Source organism: Musca domestica, unplaced genomic scaffold, assembly GCF_030504385.1.
Source record: "Musca domestica strain aabys unplaced genomic scaffold, Musca_domestica.polishedcontigs.V.1.1 29, whole genome shotgun sequence".
In the NCBI taxonomy this organism is placed as follows: Eukaryota; Metazoa; Arthropoda; class Insecta; order Diptera; family Muscidae; genus Musca; species Musca domestica.
The window spans coordinates 9,659,966-9,673,711 of record NW_026712296.1 but is presented as its reverse complement, the minus strand read 5'-3'; the positions used below and the strand labels follow the sequence as shown (position 1 = coordinate 9,673,711).

Below are 13,746 nucleotides of genomic sequence, written 5' to 3'. Positions count from 1 at the left end.
AGTGACATTTCCCAGTTGGCGATTTTGTTTGGATTGAGTCGGGTCGGTGATTGATTGGGGTCTTCAAATATTTTCTCTTTTAAAATAATTTAAACAAAAAACACCTTTAAAATTAATCACAATGTCTATTAATTTGCGAACTGTGTATGCATTTGCTCGGGAAATGTACCAAAAGAAATCGAACGCTCGCATACAGTATGGAACAGCTGGATTTCGTGGAAAGTGAGTAACATAAAATATATGTAAATATTATGCTTCCGAGAGGTATCTCCACAAAATTCATAAAACACGTATGATCTATTTTTAGAAAAAGTTTACAATGAAATAATTTTATTCCTATAAAGACACACAGGACCCATTCTTAACGTTCCATAACATTGCGTGAATGTACTTCATTTGTTTATGACACATAAGAATGTTGGCTGAGTGCACAAAGAAAAAGTAAGCTGTGTAGCATTTCCATTGTTTGCTCAAGAGCTAAATGCCAAGTGGTCTGGTTTTTTGTTACAACAACTACAATCACACCGATTGGGCACAACCATGGCACAACTAAAATGAGTTTATAACAACACTTTTACTTTTCAAGTTGTTTTACCACCTTAGAGCTCTTGCATGCCACGACGATATCAAGAGATGGAAAAAAAAACTAGTTAAAGTATTACGACTGGAAATCAATGAGCCCAATAGTCATTCAAGCAAAGAAAAAAAAAAACATTAATATTGGACATACAAAAAATCAATATTAGCTCTCCAAAATGATTTCCACATTCTATTCGAATTGGGTCGAATCTGCATTGCTAAAAGAAGACTATCGCTGGACTGATATCCAAGAGTATTGAAAGTCTTGTCAAAAATTAATTTGGGATAATTTTATTTATGACTCGGGCATAACATGAAACCTATGAAGTTTATATATGAGATGTTTTAATTAAAAATGTATTCCGTGATAAGGAAGATTGGCATAAGTTGAGTTTAGGGGCTGTGCTCGGATTGACTTGAAATTTATACTACAGGTAGGTATTTTTAAACTGATTACGGCAATATAAATTTTTTGTGGGGGAAATAACCGGTTACCCGGTTATTGGACCCGAAAGTTCAGATACAATGTTCGGTTTTTATCCGGTTCCACTGAACCGATACAAACAAAATGGGTATCATTGGAAAGCTTATGAAAATACCTATCCAACAAGTGGTCACATGAACCGGTTACAAGAACCGGTTCCAGAGTAATGCAAGAAAATTGATATTTTTTACCAGTACTTTTTGAAAAACCCATAAAAACTCAAAAATGGACCCATTATAAGGTATTAAAATCTACATACCGTATTATAGCCAACAATATTGCCTTTCCAAAATGGTATCATACATGTTGATATCTTTTGTAATTCCGAAGATATTGGCTTTTAAAGTTGTTACTTATGAAAGTAGTATGAGTGAAGCCAAGTTTTATGTCGGGTTTAACGTTTTTGTTAATCTGTTTTGGTATAAAAAAATTGATTAAGAATAAAAGGTGTTTTAATTATAAAAGTTTAGAAAACTATGGATTGCGTAGCCGGTGTTGGACATACATCAGAGGAGAAAATCTCAAGCCCCGGCCGAAGGCCGGCTACCTACAAAGATTACAATGTTTAGAAAAATTAGCGATCGCGTAGCCGGTGTTGGACATACCCCAGAGGAGAAAATCTCAAGCCCCGGCCGAAGGCCGGCTACCTACGAAGATTACGATGTTTAGAAAAATTAGCGATCGCGTAGCCGGTGTTGGACATACCCCAGAGGAGAAAATCTCAAGCCCCGGCCGAAGGCCGGCTACCTACGAAGATTACGATGTTTAGAAAAACTAGCGATCGCGTAGCCGGTGTAGGACATACCCCAGAGGAGAAAATCTCAAGCCCCGGCCGAAGGCCGGCTACATACAAAGATTACGATGTTAAGAAAAACTAGCGATCGCGTAGCCGGTGTTGGACATACCCCAGAGAAGAAAATCTCAAACCCCGGCCGAAGGCCGGCTGTTTAAAAATGCTATAGAGGTTAGATACATTTGACTGGAGAAAAAATTGCAAATTAATGACTTCTATCACTAATATCTTCGGAACTACAAAAGATATCAACATGTATGATACCATTTTGGAAAGGCAATATTGTTGGCTATAATACGGTATGTAGATTTTAATACCTTATAATGGGTCCATTTTTGAGTTTTTATGGGTTTTTCAAAAAGTACTGGTAAAAAATATCAATTTTCTTGCATTACTCTGGAACCGGTTCTTGTAACCGGTTCATGTGACCACTTGTTGGATAGGTATTTTCATAAGCTTTCCAATGATACCCATTTTGTTTGTATCGGTTCAGTGGAACCGGATAAAAACCGAACATTGTATCTGAACTTTCGGGTCCAATAACCGGGTAACCGGTTATTTCCCCCACAAAAAATTTATATTGCCGTAATCAGTTTAAAAATACCTACCTGTGGTAAAAATTTCAAAATGATCAGAGCACAGCCCCTAAACTCAACTTGCTCCGGAAGATTTAAGGCATAAATTGAGTTTAGCTCCACCTGGCGGAAAATTCTGAATTTTTTTTTACCGAAGATAGGTCCTGTTATCCTAATCACAGCGATATTACTTTTTTGGGAATATTAATACTTTATTTTTTACTTTGCTAGTTCTTAACCAATAATCGGTTTTTATTCGTTCGTGAAGCCGGTGTTGGTCATACCTCAGAGGAAAAAATCTCTAGCCCCGGTCGAAGGACGGCTTCTTTAAAAACTTTTGGTTCGTGAAGCCGGAGTTGGACATACACCAGAGGAGAAAATGTCAAGCTCCGGCCGGAGGTCGTCTACTTTAAAAGGCTTTGGTTGGCGAAGCACGTGTTGGTCATACCACAGAGGAGAAAATATCAAGCCCTTTGCTTTGGAACTCTAGAACCGTATATTTCGGGACCCACCTCCTGAAAATGTTTTGTTGTTGTAATCAGGATACAAAAACCGATTATTGGTTTAGAACTAGCAAAGTAAAAAAGAAAGTATTAATATACCCTTTTGTAATCAAGGTATAAAAACCTACCTGTAGTGGCATTTTGAAGTTTTTATTTCGATTATTGGTTTTTGAAAAGGTTGGCTTGGCAAAGTAAAAAGAGGTATTTTTGGAACCCTATATCTTGAGAAATATTGATTTCTCACCCCCAGTCCCCCCAAATAAAATATATTTCAGAATTTCAGGTCTAGAGTATCAGAACGAATGTACGTTTCACAATAAACATAACGTTTTATGCGATACACTTATTAGAATATGAATATTCGTCCAATTACAACCATGGTACAATTGTCAATGTTGATATCATTCAAATTTGAAATTTCTTATTTAAATTTGGGGAACTTTCATATGAATACATGTGGTTAACTTGTATGGTGAAAAACCTCGAACGAATACGTCAAATATTAGATAAGGCTGTTAGGAAAGAAAATAGATCCGTCATGGTACAGACACAATTGTTTTCATGCAGTTATCATTTGAAATCTGGGTTTTACAATGTTTACACAATAGATAAAACAGAAAGTATTCACAATTTATCATTTGTACAGTATTTATTATAAAGATTTCGGCACAAAATATATTTCAATTGACTTGATTTACTTTTACTGTTATCAACAAAACTAATCAAACATTTTTTTACTGTCATTTATAGTGCTGATAACCTGGACAGCACAATGTTCCGCATGGGAGTTTTGGCCACTTTAAGATCCCGTGTTCTTGGTGGTGCTGTTATTGGAGTCATGATTACTGCTTCACATAATCCTGAGCCCGACAATGGTGTGAAACTTATTGATCCCAAAGGAGAAATGTTAGATCCAAGTTGGGAAGTTATTGCCACTGACTTAGCCAACGTGACTGACCAAGAACTTGAAGAACAGGTCGCCAAAATAATCAAGGAAAACAACATTGATGTCAGTTCATCTTCAAATGTCTATGTGGGCATGGATAATCGTTATCACAGTCCACGTCTACTAAAGGCAGTAGCCGATGGTGTTATTGCCTTAAAAGGCAACGTTAAAGAATTTGGAATTGTAACAACGCCAATGATGCACTACTATGTTGTGGCAGCCAATACAAAAGGAGCTTATGGACAGCCGACTGAGGAGGGGTATTATACCAAACTCATAACAGCATTTAATGCGCTAAGAGGCGACAAATTGGAAAACGGCAATTATAGGAACTTGCTATTGTTTGATGGTGCAAATGGTGTTGGAGCTCGAAAAATGTTGCAGTTCATTAAGAGGATGAACAACACACTGAATGTAGAAGTATTTAACAAAGGCGATGGAAAAATCAATCATGAATGTGGTGCTGACCATGTGAAGGTTCAACAAAAAGTGCCTATATGTATGCCAAAAGCGGATCCAAACACAAGATGTGTAAGTGTAGATGGTGATGCAGATCGGGTAGTTTATTTCTTCACCGATGAAAATGGCACCTTCCATCTACTTGATGGTGATCGTATTGCCACTTTATTCGCCGACTATTTGATGGATATGGTTAAAAAATGTGGCCTCGAATTAAATTTGGGCTTGGTACAAACAGCTTATGCAAATGGCGCTTCCACTGACTATATTGTCAATAAACTAAAAGTTCCAGTTGCATGTGTTCCCACTGGTGTAAAGCATTTGCATCATAAAGCTTTAGAATTCGATATTGGCGTTTATTTTGAAGCCAATGGCCATGGTACTGTCATATTCAGCGACAATGCCAAAAACTTAATAAAGAAAGCCGCTGGAGAGGGAAACATTAATGCCAAACAATTCCTATTGATTATCGATGTCATTAATGAGACTGTTGGGGATGCTATATCAGACATGTTGCTTGTGGAAACTATTCTAAATCATAAAGGCTGGGATGTAAAAGACTGGCTGGGCTGTTATGAAGATTTGCCCAATTTGCAATTAAAAGTTAAAGTGCAAGATCGTAACGTCATTACAACAACTGATGCGGAGAGAATTTGTGTAACACCTGTGGGATTGCAAGAAGCAATTAATGGCGCAGTAGCCAACTATAAGCGTGGCCGTTCATTTGTACGCCCATCAGGAACGGAAGACGTTGTTCGTGTCTATGCCGAAGCAGCAACTAAAGAGGTAAATTGGACAAGTAATATATGGTTCTCTCATACCAATACTTATTTCGTTTTCTTTATTAGGATTGTGAAAGCTTAGCCTATGACGTCGGAATTTTGGTGCATAAAATGGCTGGTGGTGTTGGTCCAGATTTGGTGCATCCCAATAGTTGTGTAAAAGCTCACTTCTAAAAGCTCATAGATTTTGATATGTCTCATAATATATTTGCTGCCTGCCTTGAAAAGGATATTTTGTTAAACATAATTTTTTCAACTGACCGATAATGTTAATCTCAATATATATTAGAGACGTGATTTTTATATGTACGTTAGCTGTTTTTTGTAAATTGCCGATTGTGGTATTTTATTATTGTATTTTAGGAGAACACTTTTTATTCAAATGGTTAACATAATATCAAATGTTAGATTTATAATTAGTTTAATGCTGTTCACAATATGCTGAATTTAAATGTATGTATGTATTTCTGTCAAAACGTATCTTAAAAAAATATTTATATCATGCATTTATATACCACAATAATGAGATTATTTGAACTTGAAAGAAAAACTTAAATTTTGTTCCATGATATTACTAGAGAAAATATTCACCGAGTACAGTATCGAGAAGCCAGCGAGCTGCGCGGGCATTTCCAAAGATTGAGTGTTTAAACATTTTTCTTGGAAAATTCTATTTTATTTGTTTGTTGCGAAAGGTATTTCTGGGTACATACATGAGAAGAAGAAGCAAAAAACAACATCATATATACGTTTATAATTAAGAGTTGACGAGATACTACATGGTGGCGATTTATGCACACATATTTCTAACGGATTTGTTTAAAATTCGTTGTTTGTAGTTCGTAATTGGTTTTAGCTCTGGTGGCAGAACATTGTCTATATAGGTCCACGTTTACCTATAGTCTTCTTTTTACGGTAACTCCCGATATTCGGCAGTTCCATGATTTAAGTTTCATTTTTTTATTTAACAGCCAGTGTAGCAGAAAATTCCCTATGTTGGTCTAGGATTTAGTATAGCAACTATATAACGCTACCGCTAACTTTCTGTGATTTTGCGGACTTTTTACTATATGGTAGAGGCGATTGGATCTGCGGACCCGCCTATGGTAGAAGAAAACGGTAGATGCATCAACGCTTAGGAACATTGATATGTCAAAAGAATTCAAATTTCTTTTCAAATATAAGTAGATTTTTATGTGTTTTCTTATACGACGTCATTCAGAGGATATTATAATACAAGTTTTTCAACAATTTTTACAAATACAAATAATTTTTCATTCAACATTTTCAATTCCAAATTTGATTTGACAGTTCATTGTCCCAGCAGCTGTGTCAATGCCAGCCGTGTCCGTAAGGACAAAGCAGAGCAGGCGCACTGTTTCATATCACCCGTTATCGGTAAAAAAAAACACAAAAAACAATCGCAAAGAGATGTTCAATGTCGGTAAGGCCGTATCGCAGTGGTTGCATCATAAACTAATGAATAGTAACGGAAAGTTAGTTTTGTCTTTTTATCCAGGTGGCTCTCAGCACATGAACAACATGCTGAATAACGCAGTCGACCCACTCGACTTCAAAACCCCATTTTATCGTTTTTCAAGAATTCCACTGAATTAATTAATCGATGACATCATGTAAAATACACCGATCCATAGGCAAATGAAGATATAGACAACGAAAAGTTAGTTTTGTCTTTTTATCCAGGTGGCTCTCTTCATGTTTTGCATAGTCAACATGCTGATTTACGCGTTCAACCCACTCGACTTCGAAAAACATTTTATCGTTTTTCAAGAATTTCACTTGATTATTCCGGAATTTTTTGATGTCATCACGTAATTTTCACATTTCTTTTATTATGGAACAATTTCCAACTGACAAACATCCTACAGGTTTTGTTATTTTTAACGTTTTAGAATTGAGTGACTTCAATATTCCCACTCAAACCCCTGAAACGATATAGACGACATCTGCTGATTCGATTTTTTTCGAAGATAAGCGGTGAGAGCATTTCGTTTTCTATATTTTCATTTGTCTATAACCGATATCTTATTATAGAATAGTTTTAAACTGTCGAATATCCTACAGTTGTTGTTAACTTTAACATTTTAGAATTGAGTGACTGCAACATTGTCACTCATACCCCTGAAACGACATATTTATAAGTTTTATTTATACCAGTAAAGAGATGTCAAAAGGGCGGGCCGACATGGAAAAAAGAAAAAAGCAGCATTCCCTTGTCTATATATTCATTGGTCTATGGCATAGACAAACGACTTCGAAAAAACATTTCATCGTTTTTCAACAATTGCACTTGATTATTCTGGAATTCTTCGATGTCATGACGTACTTTTCACATTTCTCTTTGATATCGCCCATTTTTAACTTGGGCATTTTTTGGGGCATTTAAGTTTTTTCTTTTTCATTTAAAGTAAATAGTTACTAACTGCTAGGAGCATATCGGATTTTTAGATAGTTGTAGATAGCGAATAGCTATATATAGTCAAGGTTTTAGCACAGTAAGCCATTCCTGTTAGTTTGTAAGATTATTAACCAAATTAATAAATAGGCAAAATTGAAATTGAAACTTTTCACATTTCTTTTATTGTGGAACAATTTTATTTTTAACATTTTGGGATTGAGTGACTTCAATATTTTCACACATACTCCTGAAACGATATAGACGACATCTGGTGATTCGATTTTTTTCGAAGTTAAACGGTGAAAGCATTTCTTCCTCTATATTTTCATTTGTCTATGGTAAAAACAACGATAATTTCATCATCCTCCTCAGTTTATTCTACGATTGTTACCGTTTTTAAAATCGATTAATAGCCAAATCGAAAGTAGAAATATCGATTACACAGCTGATTTTATTTAATTCGCCGCAGACGTGGTATTTTACGTGGTGCCCGAGCCGGTGAATAACCAAAACAAATTCTTCAAGGTTTCAAGTAAAACTGGAAATAGTTTCAAAAATATGACAACTTTAAAACGGGAGGAGATACTGTTGCTGTTTGATGTCGACGGAACATTGACTGTTCCTCGATCAACAGTAACTCCAGATTTCGAAGAGTTTATGTACAAAGAAGTCAAACCACGAGCTACAATTGGTATTGTGGGCGGTTCAGATCTGGAAAAAATGTTCGAGCAATTGAACGGACATAAAATCCTCGAAAATTTCGATTTCGTGTTCCCCGAAAACGGTCTGGTGCAAATCGACAAAGGTCAAGAGGTTGGCAAACAGAATATTATCAAACATTTAGGCGAAGAAACAATTCAGCGTTTTATAAATTTTGTATTGCGTTATTTATCGGAGCTAATATTGCCATTCAAAAGAGGCACATTTTTGGAATTTCGCAATGGCATGATGAACATTTGTCCAATTGGAAGACAGTGCTCTAGAGAAGAACGAAATATATTTGCCGAATACGATAAGGAGCACCAAGTACGCAGCAAGATGATTGAGGTGCTGAAAAAAGAGTTTGGCGATGTGGATTTAACATACAGCATCGGGGGACAGATTAGCTTTGATGTTTTTCCTAAGGGCTGGGATAAAACATATTCCTTGCGCTACATTGAGGCTAACTACAAATTTAAGGAAATTCACTTTTTTGGTGATAAAACTGAGCCTGGTGGCAATGATTATGAGATTTTCATTGACCCTCGTACAATTTCCCATAAAGTGGCGAGTCCCAACGATACGAAACGTATATTAAAGGAAATATTGGGACTAAATTAATATTACCAAACATTCCAAATGGAACGAAGTGCATTTATCGTGTTTTATGATGTTTATTGTTAAGAAGTGATACCATATGCTTTCCTTTGAATAAAGTTTGCTGTATAAAAGAATAAAATATATAATTAAGAATAAGCTGTACATCTAGTCGGTATCCATTTCAGAATCATCATCTTCATCATCATCATCTTCGTCATCATCATCAGTTTCATCAGAATCACTACTATCGCTATCTATCCAGTCATGAGCATTCATATTGTTTGGAATAATAGCTTTCCATTCATCCAATTTATGCAAATCCAAAGCATAGAAATCGTTAAACGTATACTGTTTGCTATCCTCCTCATAAATGCCACCGTAAATATACAATACACCTTTGCAGACACATAGACCAGGATTCATTCTAGGCGAAGGAACATTTTTGGGTCTACGATTAGGGAATAGACTAGGCACTTTTGGAAGAGCAGGAGTGGAATTCGATGTTGTGGGACCTGCCACGGTTATTGTAAAAATTCCATCAGACGTCACAGTTGTTTGAGGTTTGGTTTTCTCTTCTTCATCCATTTCAATGTCAGTTGGGCTAGTTTTTTCTTTCTTTTCGGGTTTAATTTTTTTTATAATTTCAATTAGACGCCATGACATTGCCGTCAAATCTAACGACAGCAGCTCATCACCAAATTGTCCTTTAACATCTTCTTCGTCCTCATCTATGTCCATTACGCCTCCAAAACAGTAGGCTTTGCCATTTGGGGCTGTACAACACCCTACACTGCTACGGGGTAGAGGTTTGTATCCACCACATTTATTACTAACCCATTTAAATTTGTTTGAGTCGGGTGCATTCTCTGTTGGAAAAAGTTCATATTCAATGCAGTTTTTTTTTTATAAAAACAGAATAACTTACTATCTGGAGTTAATATGTACATATCTGTATGTGTTATACCCCGGTCGACGTCTTTCTTCATTTGTGACTTGGAGTATCCTCCCCAAATTACAATTTTTCCTTCAGGCGTTGCAGTCATACAGCACGCCGATCGGGGTGGGGGAATCACGGCCCCTCCAATTTCTACTTGTAGCCAGGTGTATGATTCTAATGAGAAAATATGCACATCATTGAAATAACGATATGATTGGTTGTTGTCATGGAAGCCGCCAAATACAAAAAGTTTCTTTTTTGCAACAGTCATACGATGGCCACTACGAGCACTAGGTCCATTAGGTGCATTAATCTTTTCCCATTTTCGCGTCTTAAGACTCATCATCCATAAATCTTTGTAATGATAAAACTGCATTTGTGAAGGACTTGCATGCTCACCTCCGAAAACCTAAAGTCACAAGAGGTCCTGGTTTATTAAATATGTTTTGGTATTCTCGAAAATGCTTACCCATAATTGCCCTCCATCCGTGGCAACCGTGACCATTTGGTGACCACTTCTAGGAGCTGGGCCACCAGGAGATTTTACTAGCTTCCATTCGTTCTTACTAATGTTATAGAAGAACAGATCATTATAAACGCATACTCTTTGACCGTTAAAAAATTCGCCGCCAAACAGTATAATTTCTTCTTTTTCCGGATGTGCTACCAGGGAAAAACTTGATCTGGGAGTGGGTGGGGTGGCACAAACTTCTTCTGTTACCGTTTTTATTCTAGCCTCTTCGGCTTCCAATTTGGCAACCAAATCGGCAATGTCTGCCTAATAAAGAAATCTTTCAATAAGTTTTGAAAACAAAGCAATTGCTGTCAATTACCTCGCCCAACTTTTCTAGCATTTTCTTTTGTTTAGCTGCCAATTTTTTATCTGTCTTCATGGCGGTTTTTTCAGCGCCTTTTCCTTTTTTCTTGTTTTTATCCTTTTTACCCATTTTTTTTTGATATTTAAATAAAAAGTTTGCTGTTTCTTTGTTTAACCGGTGGACTTCCTTTCCACTCAACGCAGATATGCACGTGTATGATATGTTTTGACATAAACATACACACAGCCCCTGAGACAGTTGTCAAATTGTTGTTTACGAATGGAGCGAGAAAAAGGCAGCAAGAGTTTATACACACGTTTACATTATGCCTCTACATCATATTTAAGAAAATCGGATAAATTTAGATTTATGTTTAAATGCTACAAAATAGATATGATTGCATGGTACAAGCATGGTAGAAGAATAGATGGTAGATGCATCAACGCTTAAGAACATTGACATGTCAGAATTTTTTCAATGTATTTTCAAAAATAAGTAGATTTTTAAATGTTTTTTTTATACGTCGCCAATAGGAGGTAGTTATATTCATGGTACAATAAAAAGGTAAGGTGAAGCAAACAACTGATTACAATTTTTTTTGTATGTATTTATTGTTTTGAAAAATAAAACAGAATATTTTCAAAATCAATGATTGGAAGACGCGAACATTACGGGACGCGCATTGAAGCTATTCGCCAGTTTTACCATGTAATTCAAAGATCCAACTATTAACATCATATTCTTAAAAGAAAATCCAGGCATTTCATTCATTTTTCGCGCTGTTTCACTGATTTTAAAAATGAAAAATATTGAATAAATGAAAACAACTTGTTCGTATGCAAATTTGACAGAAAGCGGGCATAGCCTCAGGGCTGTATGTCTGTAGTTTTACGAAGCTGTTCTACCTCCTTATTTCTCTCAAAAATATGAGCCAAACTGTTCAATCTTGCAACTTCATAGCTAAACTGGTTTATAGCTTTGATGCGTGAGCCGCGGTGTACATGTCTTCCAATCATTGGTTTTGAAAATATTTTTTTTTCATTTTTCAAAATAATACACAAAATTGGCAGAAGTCGGACACACTTAGAAAAAAAATGTAATTAGCTGCTAGCTCTACCTTACCTTTTTATTGTACAATGGATTCATCGACGCTTGGGAACATTTATATGTCAAAATATTTAAAATGTTTTGTCAAGAATGAGTAGATTTTTATAGTTTTTCTTATACGAAGGAAATCGGAGCTTGTTATAAAATGCATTTTTCAATAATTTTTACGAATTTCAATAATTTTTCATTCAAAAATTTCAATTCCAAAATGGCTTGACAGTTCATTGTCTGGATCAGCGTAAAATTCTAAGACAATTTAACAATCTCCGACTGCCTGTTTGTCTGTTGTAATCACGTTATCTTTCGAACGAATTGAGATAGAAAGTTAAAATTTTGACATATTTGTATTTTCCAAGAAGGCAGGTTAAGTTCGTAAATGGGCCATGTCGGCTCATCTTTTCGTATAGCCCCCATGTAATGGTACCTCCCAATATTCGGTATTTTCATGACTTTAGGGACATTATTCAACGGAATCGTTTTAAATTTCGTATTTAAAGTTATAAAGGGTAATACAGCCTATGACAAAAAATTTCGTATGCTGTTCCACGTGTTAATATAGTCCCCACATAACGGTTTTCATTTGAGTGGTAGTTTTCAATTTTTTTGGAAATATTCCAACTTCCGTTTAAATTGTGGATGCTATTAAAAGTTCGGCTCGGTTGAACTTAGCTTCTTTTTAATTGTTTAATTTATCGCGAGTGATACAGTTGCAATGAGCGTGTAAGCATTTTCAATCTCTCACGAACATAAGCATTGAACGGATAACTTCGCTACAAGCGTCGTCTATTTGAAAACACAAAATGAGCTCATGCGAGAAGACCGTATTTTTAACCTTTCGCGAGAGAATTTTTGCGCACCCTGTTTTCTTCCTCTTTTGTTACGTATATATATATCTGTGAATGAAAATGAAACAAGGTAGAAGAATACGGTTAGATGCACCAACACTTTAGAACATTGATATGTCAAAACATTTTTAGTTTTTTTTTTAATATGTATGTATGTTTTCCTCTTCGGCGCCATTCGAAGGTTGTTATGATATGATTTTTTTTTAACAATTTTTACAAATTTGAAAAATTTTTCATTCTCATAATTTTTCATTCTTCAGACTGCAGTCATTTCTAAGCCACTCGTCCGACAGCTGTTAAGATTATTCCAGTGACTGCTCATTATATTGTTTACAAGCATACAAAAGCATTTTGGTGAGAACTTTCCAGAAAAAAGGTTGTTCGTGATGGAATTCAAGCGTGATAGTGTGATTTCTTTATATTTGGCTATAAAATCACAAGTGGCTATCGTTAAAGCACTCGAGCATTTAAATGTGAATAAATCTTTTGTGTCTCGTACCGTACTGTGATACTGGGAGCGTAGCCCGTCAAGGAAGTGGACAGAAGAAAACAGCAACATCAGCAGAAATGGTTCGAAAAGTAAAGAAACGACTTGATCAAAACTCGCGGCGCAGTGGCCGAAAAAATTCGGAAAAAATTGAAAAATGTGCTAGGGGTAAAGCTACTGAAATTCCAAAAAGTGCAAGAACTTACACCGAAACAGAAATAAAATTGACTCAAAAGAGCTAAAGAGTTGCTTCGCTTGGCCGAAAGTGGTGAACTGACGAATTTGGTTTTCTCCGATGAGAAAACATTCGTTGTCCAGCAGTTTTAAAACAAACAAAATGATCGTGTTTACTTGCCAAAGAGGCCAGCTGAAAATGTGCACCTTCGGTTGGCTACCAGAACTCAAGCGACGGCTATGGTGATGGCGTGGGCCGCCATAACAGCCGATCGTCACTCTCCGCTCGTATTAATTAACCGTGGCATCAGAATAAATTTCTAATCGCGAAAATATTCTGTAGGGTGCATTAAAGCCTAGGGCAAGCGAACATTTTGGCCGCAGACCATGATACTCTAACAGGACTCAGCACCATCGCACTCAGCACGTGCCACTCAAGAACGGTTACAAAATGAGGTTCCTCGCTTCATTTCCAGCGCACAATGGCCACTAAAATCTCCGGATACCAATCCGTTAGACTATTGTGTCTGGTGTATTTT

The 13,746-nt window shown here is 36.2% G+C and overlaps 3 protein-coding genes across 3 annotated transcripts; 2 read left to right on the top strand and 1 right to left on the bottom strand.

Moving 5' to 3' along the window:
- Window positions 1–5,671, top strand: LOC101901747 (phosphoacetylglucosamine mutase). The gene is made up of 3 exons (XM_005181647.4): window positions 1–222; window positions 3,685–5,125; window positions 5,188–5,671. Exons 1-3 carry the CDS (start codon window positions 122–124, stop codon window positions 5,293–5,295), a joined length of 1,650 nt encoding a protein of 549 aa, XP_005181704.1. The 5' UTR covers window positions 1–121; the 3' UTR covers window positions 5,296–5,671.
- A 2,323-nt stretch (window positions 5,672–7,994) lies between these two features.
- LOC101901415 (phosphomannomutase) lies at window positions 7,995–9,001 on the top strand. The gene has a single exon (XM_005181645.4). It carries the CDS (start codon window positions 8,099–8,101, stop codon window positions 8,858–8,860), a length of 762 nt encoding a protein of 253 aa, XP_005181702.1. The 5' UTR covers window positions 7,995–8,098; the 3' UTR covers window positions 8,861–9,001.
- LOC101901580 (kelch domain-containing protein 4) lies at window positions 8,894–10,826 on the bottom strand. Its single transcript, XM_005181646.4, has 4 exons — window positions 10,610–10,826; window positions 10,246–10,554; window positions 9,765–10,185; window positions 8,894–9,705 (listed from the first exon to the last, which is right to left on the bottom strand). Exons 1-4 carry the CDS (start codon window positions 10,721–10,723, stop codon window positions 9,005–9,007), a joined length of 1,545 nt encoding a protein of 514 aa, XP_005181703.1. The 5' UTR covers window positions 10,724–10,826; the 3' UTR covers window positions 8,894–9,004.
- Between the last annotated feature and the right edge of the window lie 2,920 nt (window positions 10,827–13,746).

Coding starts and splice junctions, on each gene's coding strand:
- LOC101901747 (XM_005181647.4), top strand. CDS start 122: ATGTCTATTAATTTGCGAACTGTGTATGCATTTGCTCGGGAAATGTAC. Junction 223..3,684: donor ACAGCTGGATTTCGTGGAAA/GTGAGTAACATA, acceptor TGTCATTTATAG/TGCTGATAACCTGGACAGCA. Junction 5,126..5,187: donor CCGAAGCAGCAACTAAAGAG/GTAAATTGGACA, acceptor TTTCTTTATTAG/GATTGTGAAAGCTTAGCCTA.
- LOC101901415 (XM_005181645.4), top strand. CDS start 8,099: ATGACAACTTTAAAACGGGAGGAGATACTGTTGCTGTTTGATGTCGAC.
- LOC101901580 (XM_005181646.4), bottom strand. CDS start 10,723: ATGGGTAAAAAGGATAAAAACAAGAAAAAAGGAAAAGGCGCTGAAAAA. Junction 10,186..10,245: donor CGGATGGAGGGCAATTATGG/GTAAGCATTTTC, acceptor TTGTGACTTTAG/GTTTTCGGAGGTGAGCATGC. Junction 9,706..9,764: donor GTACATATTAACTCCAGATA/GTAAGTTATTCT, acceptor TTTTTCCAACAG/AGAATGCACCCGACTCAAAC.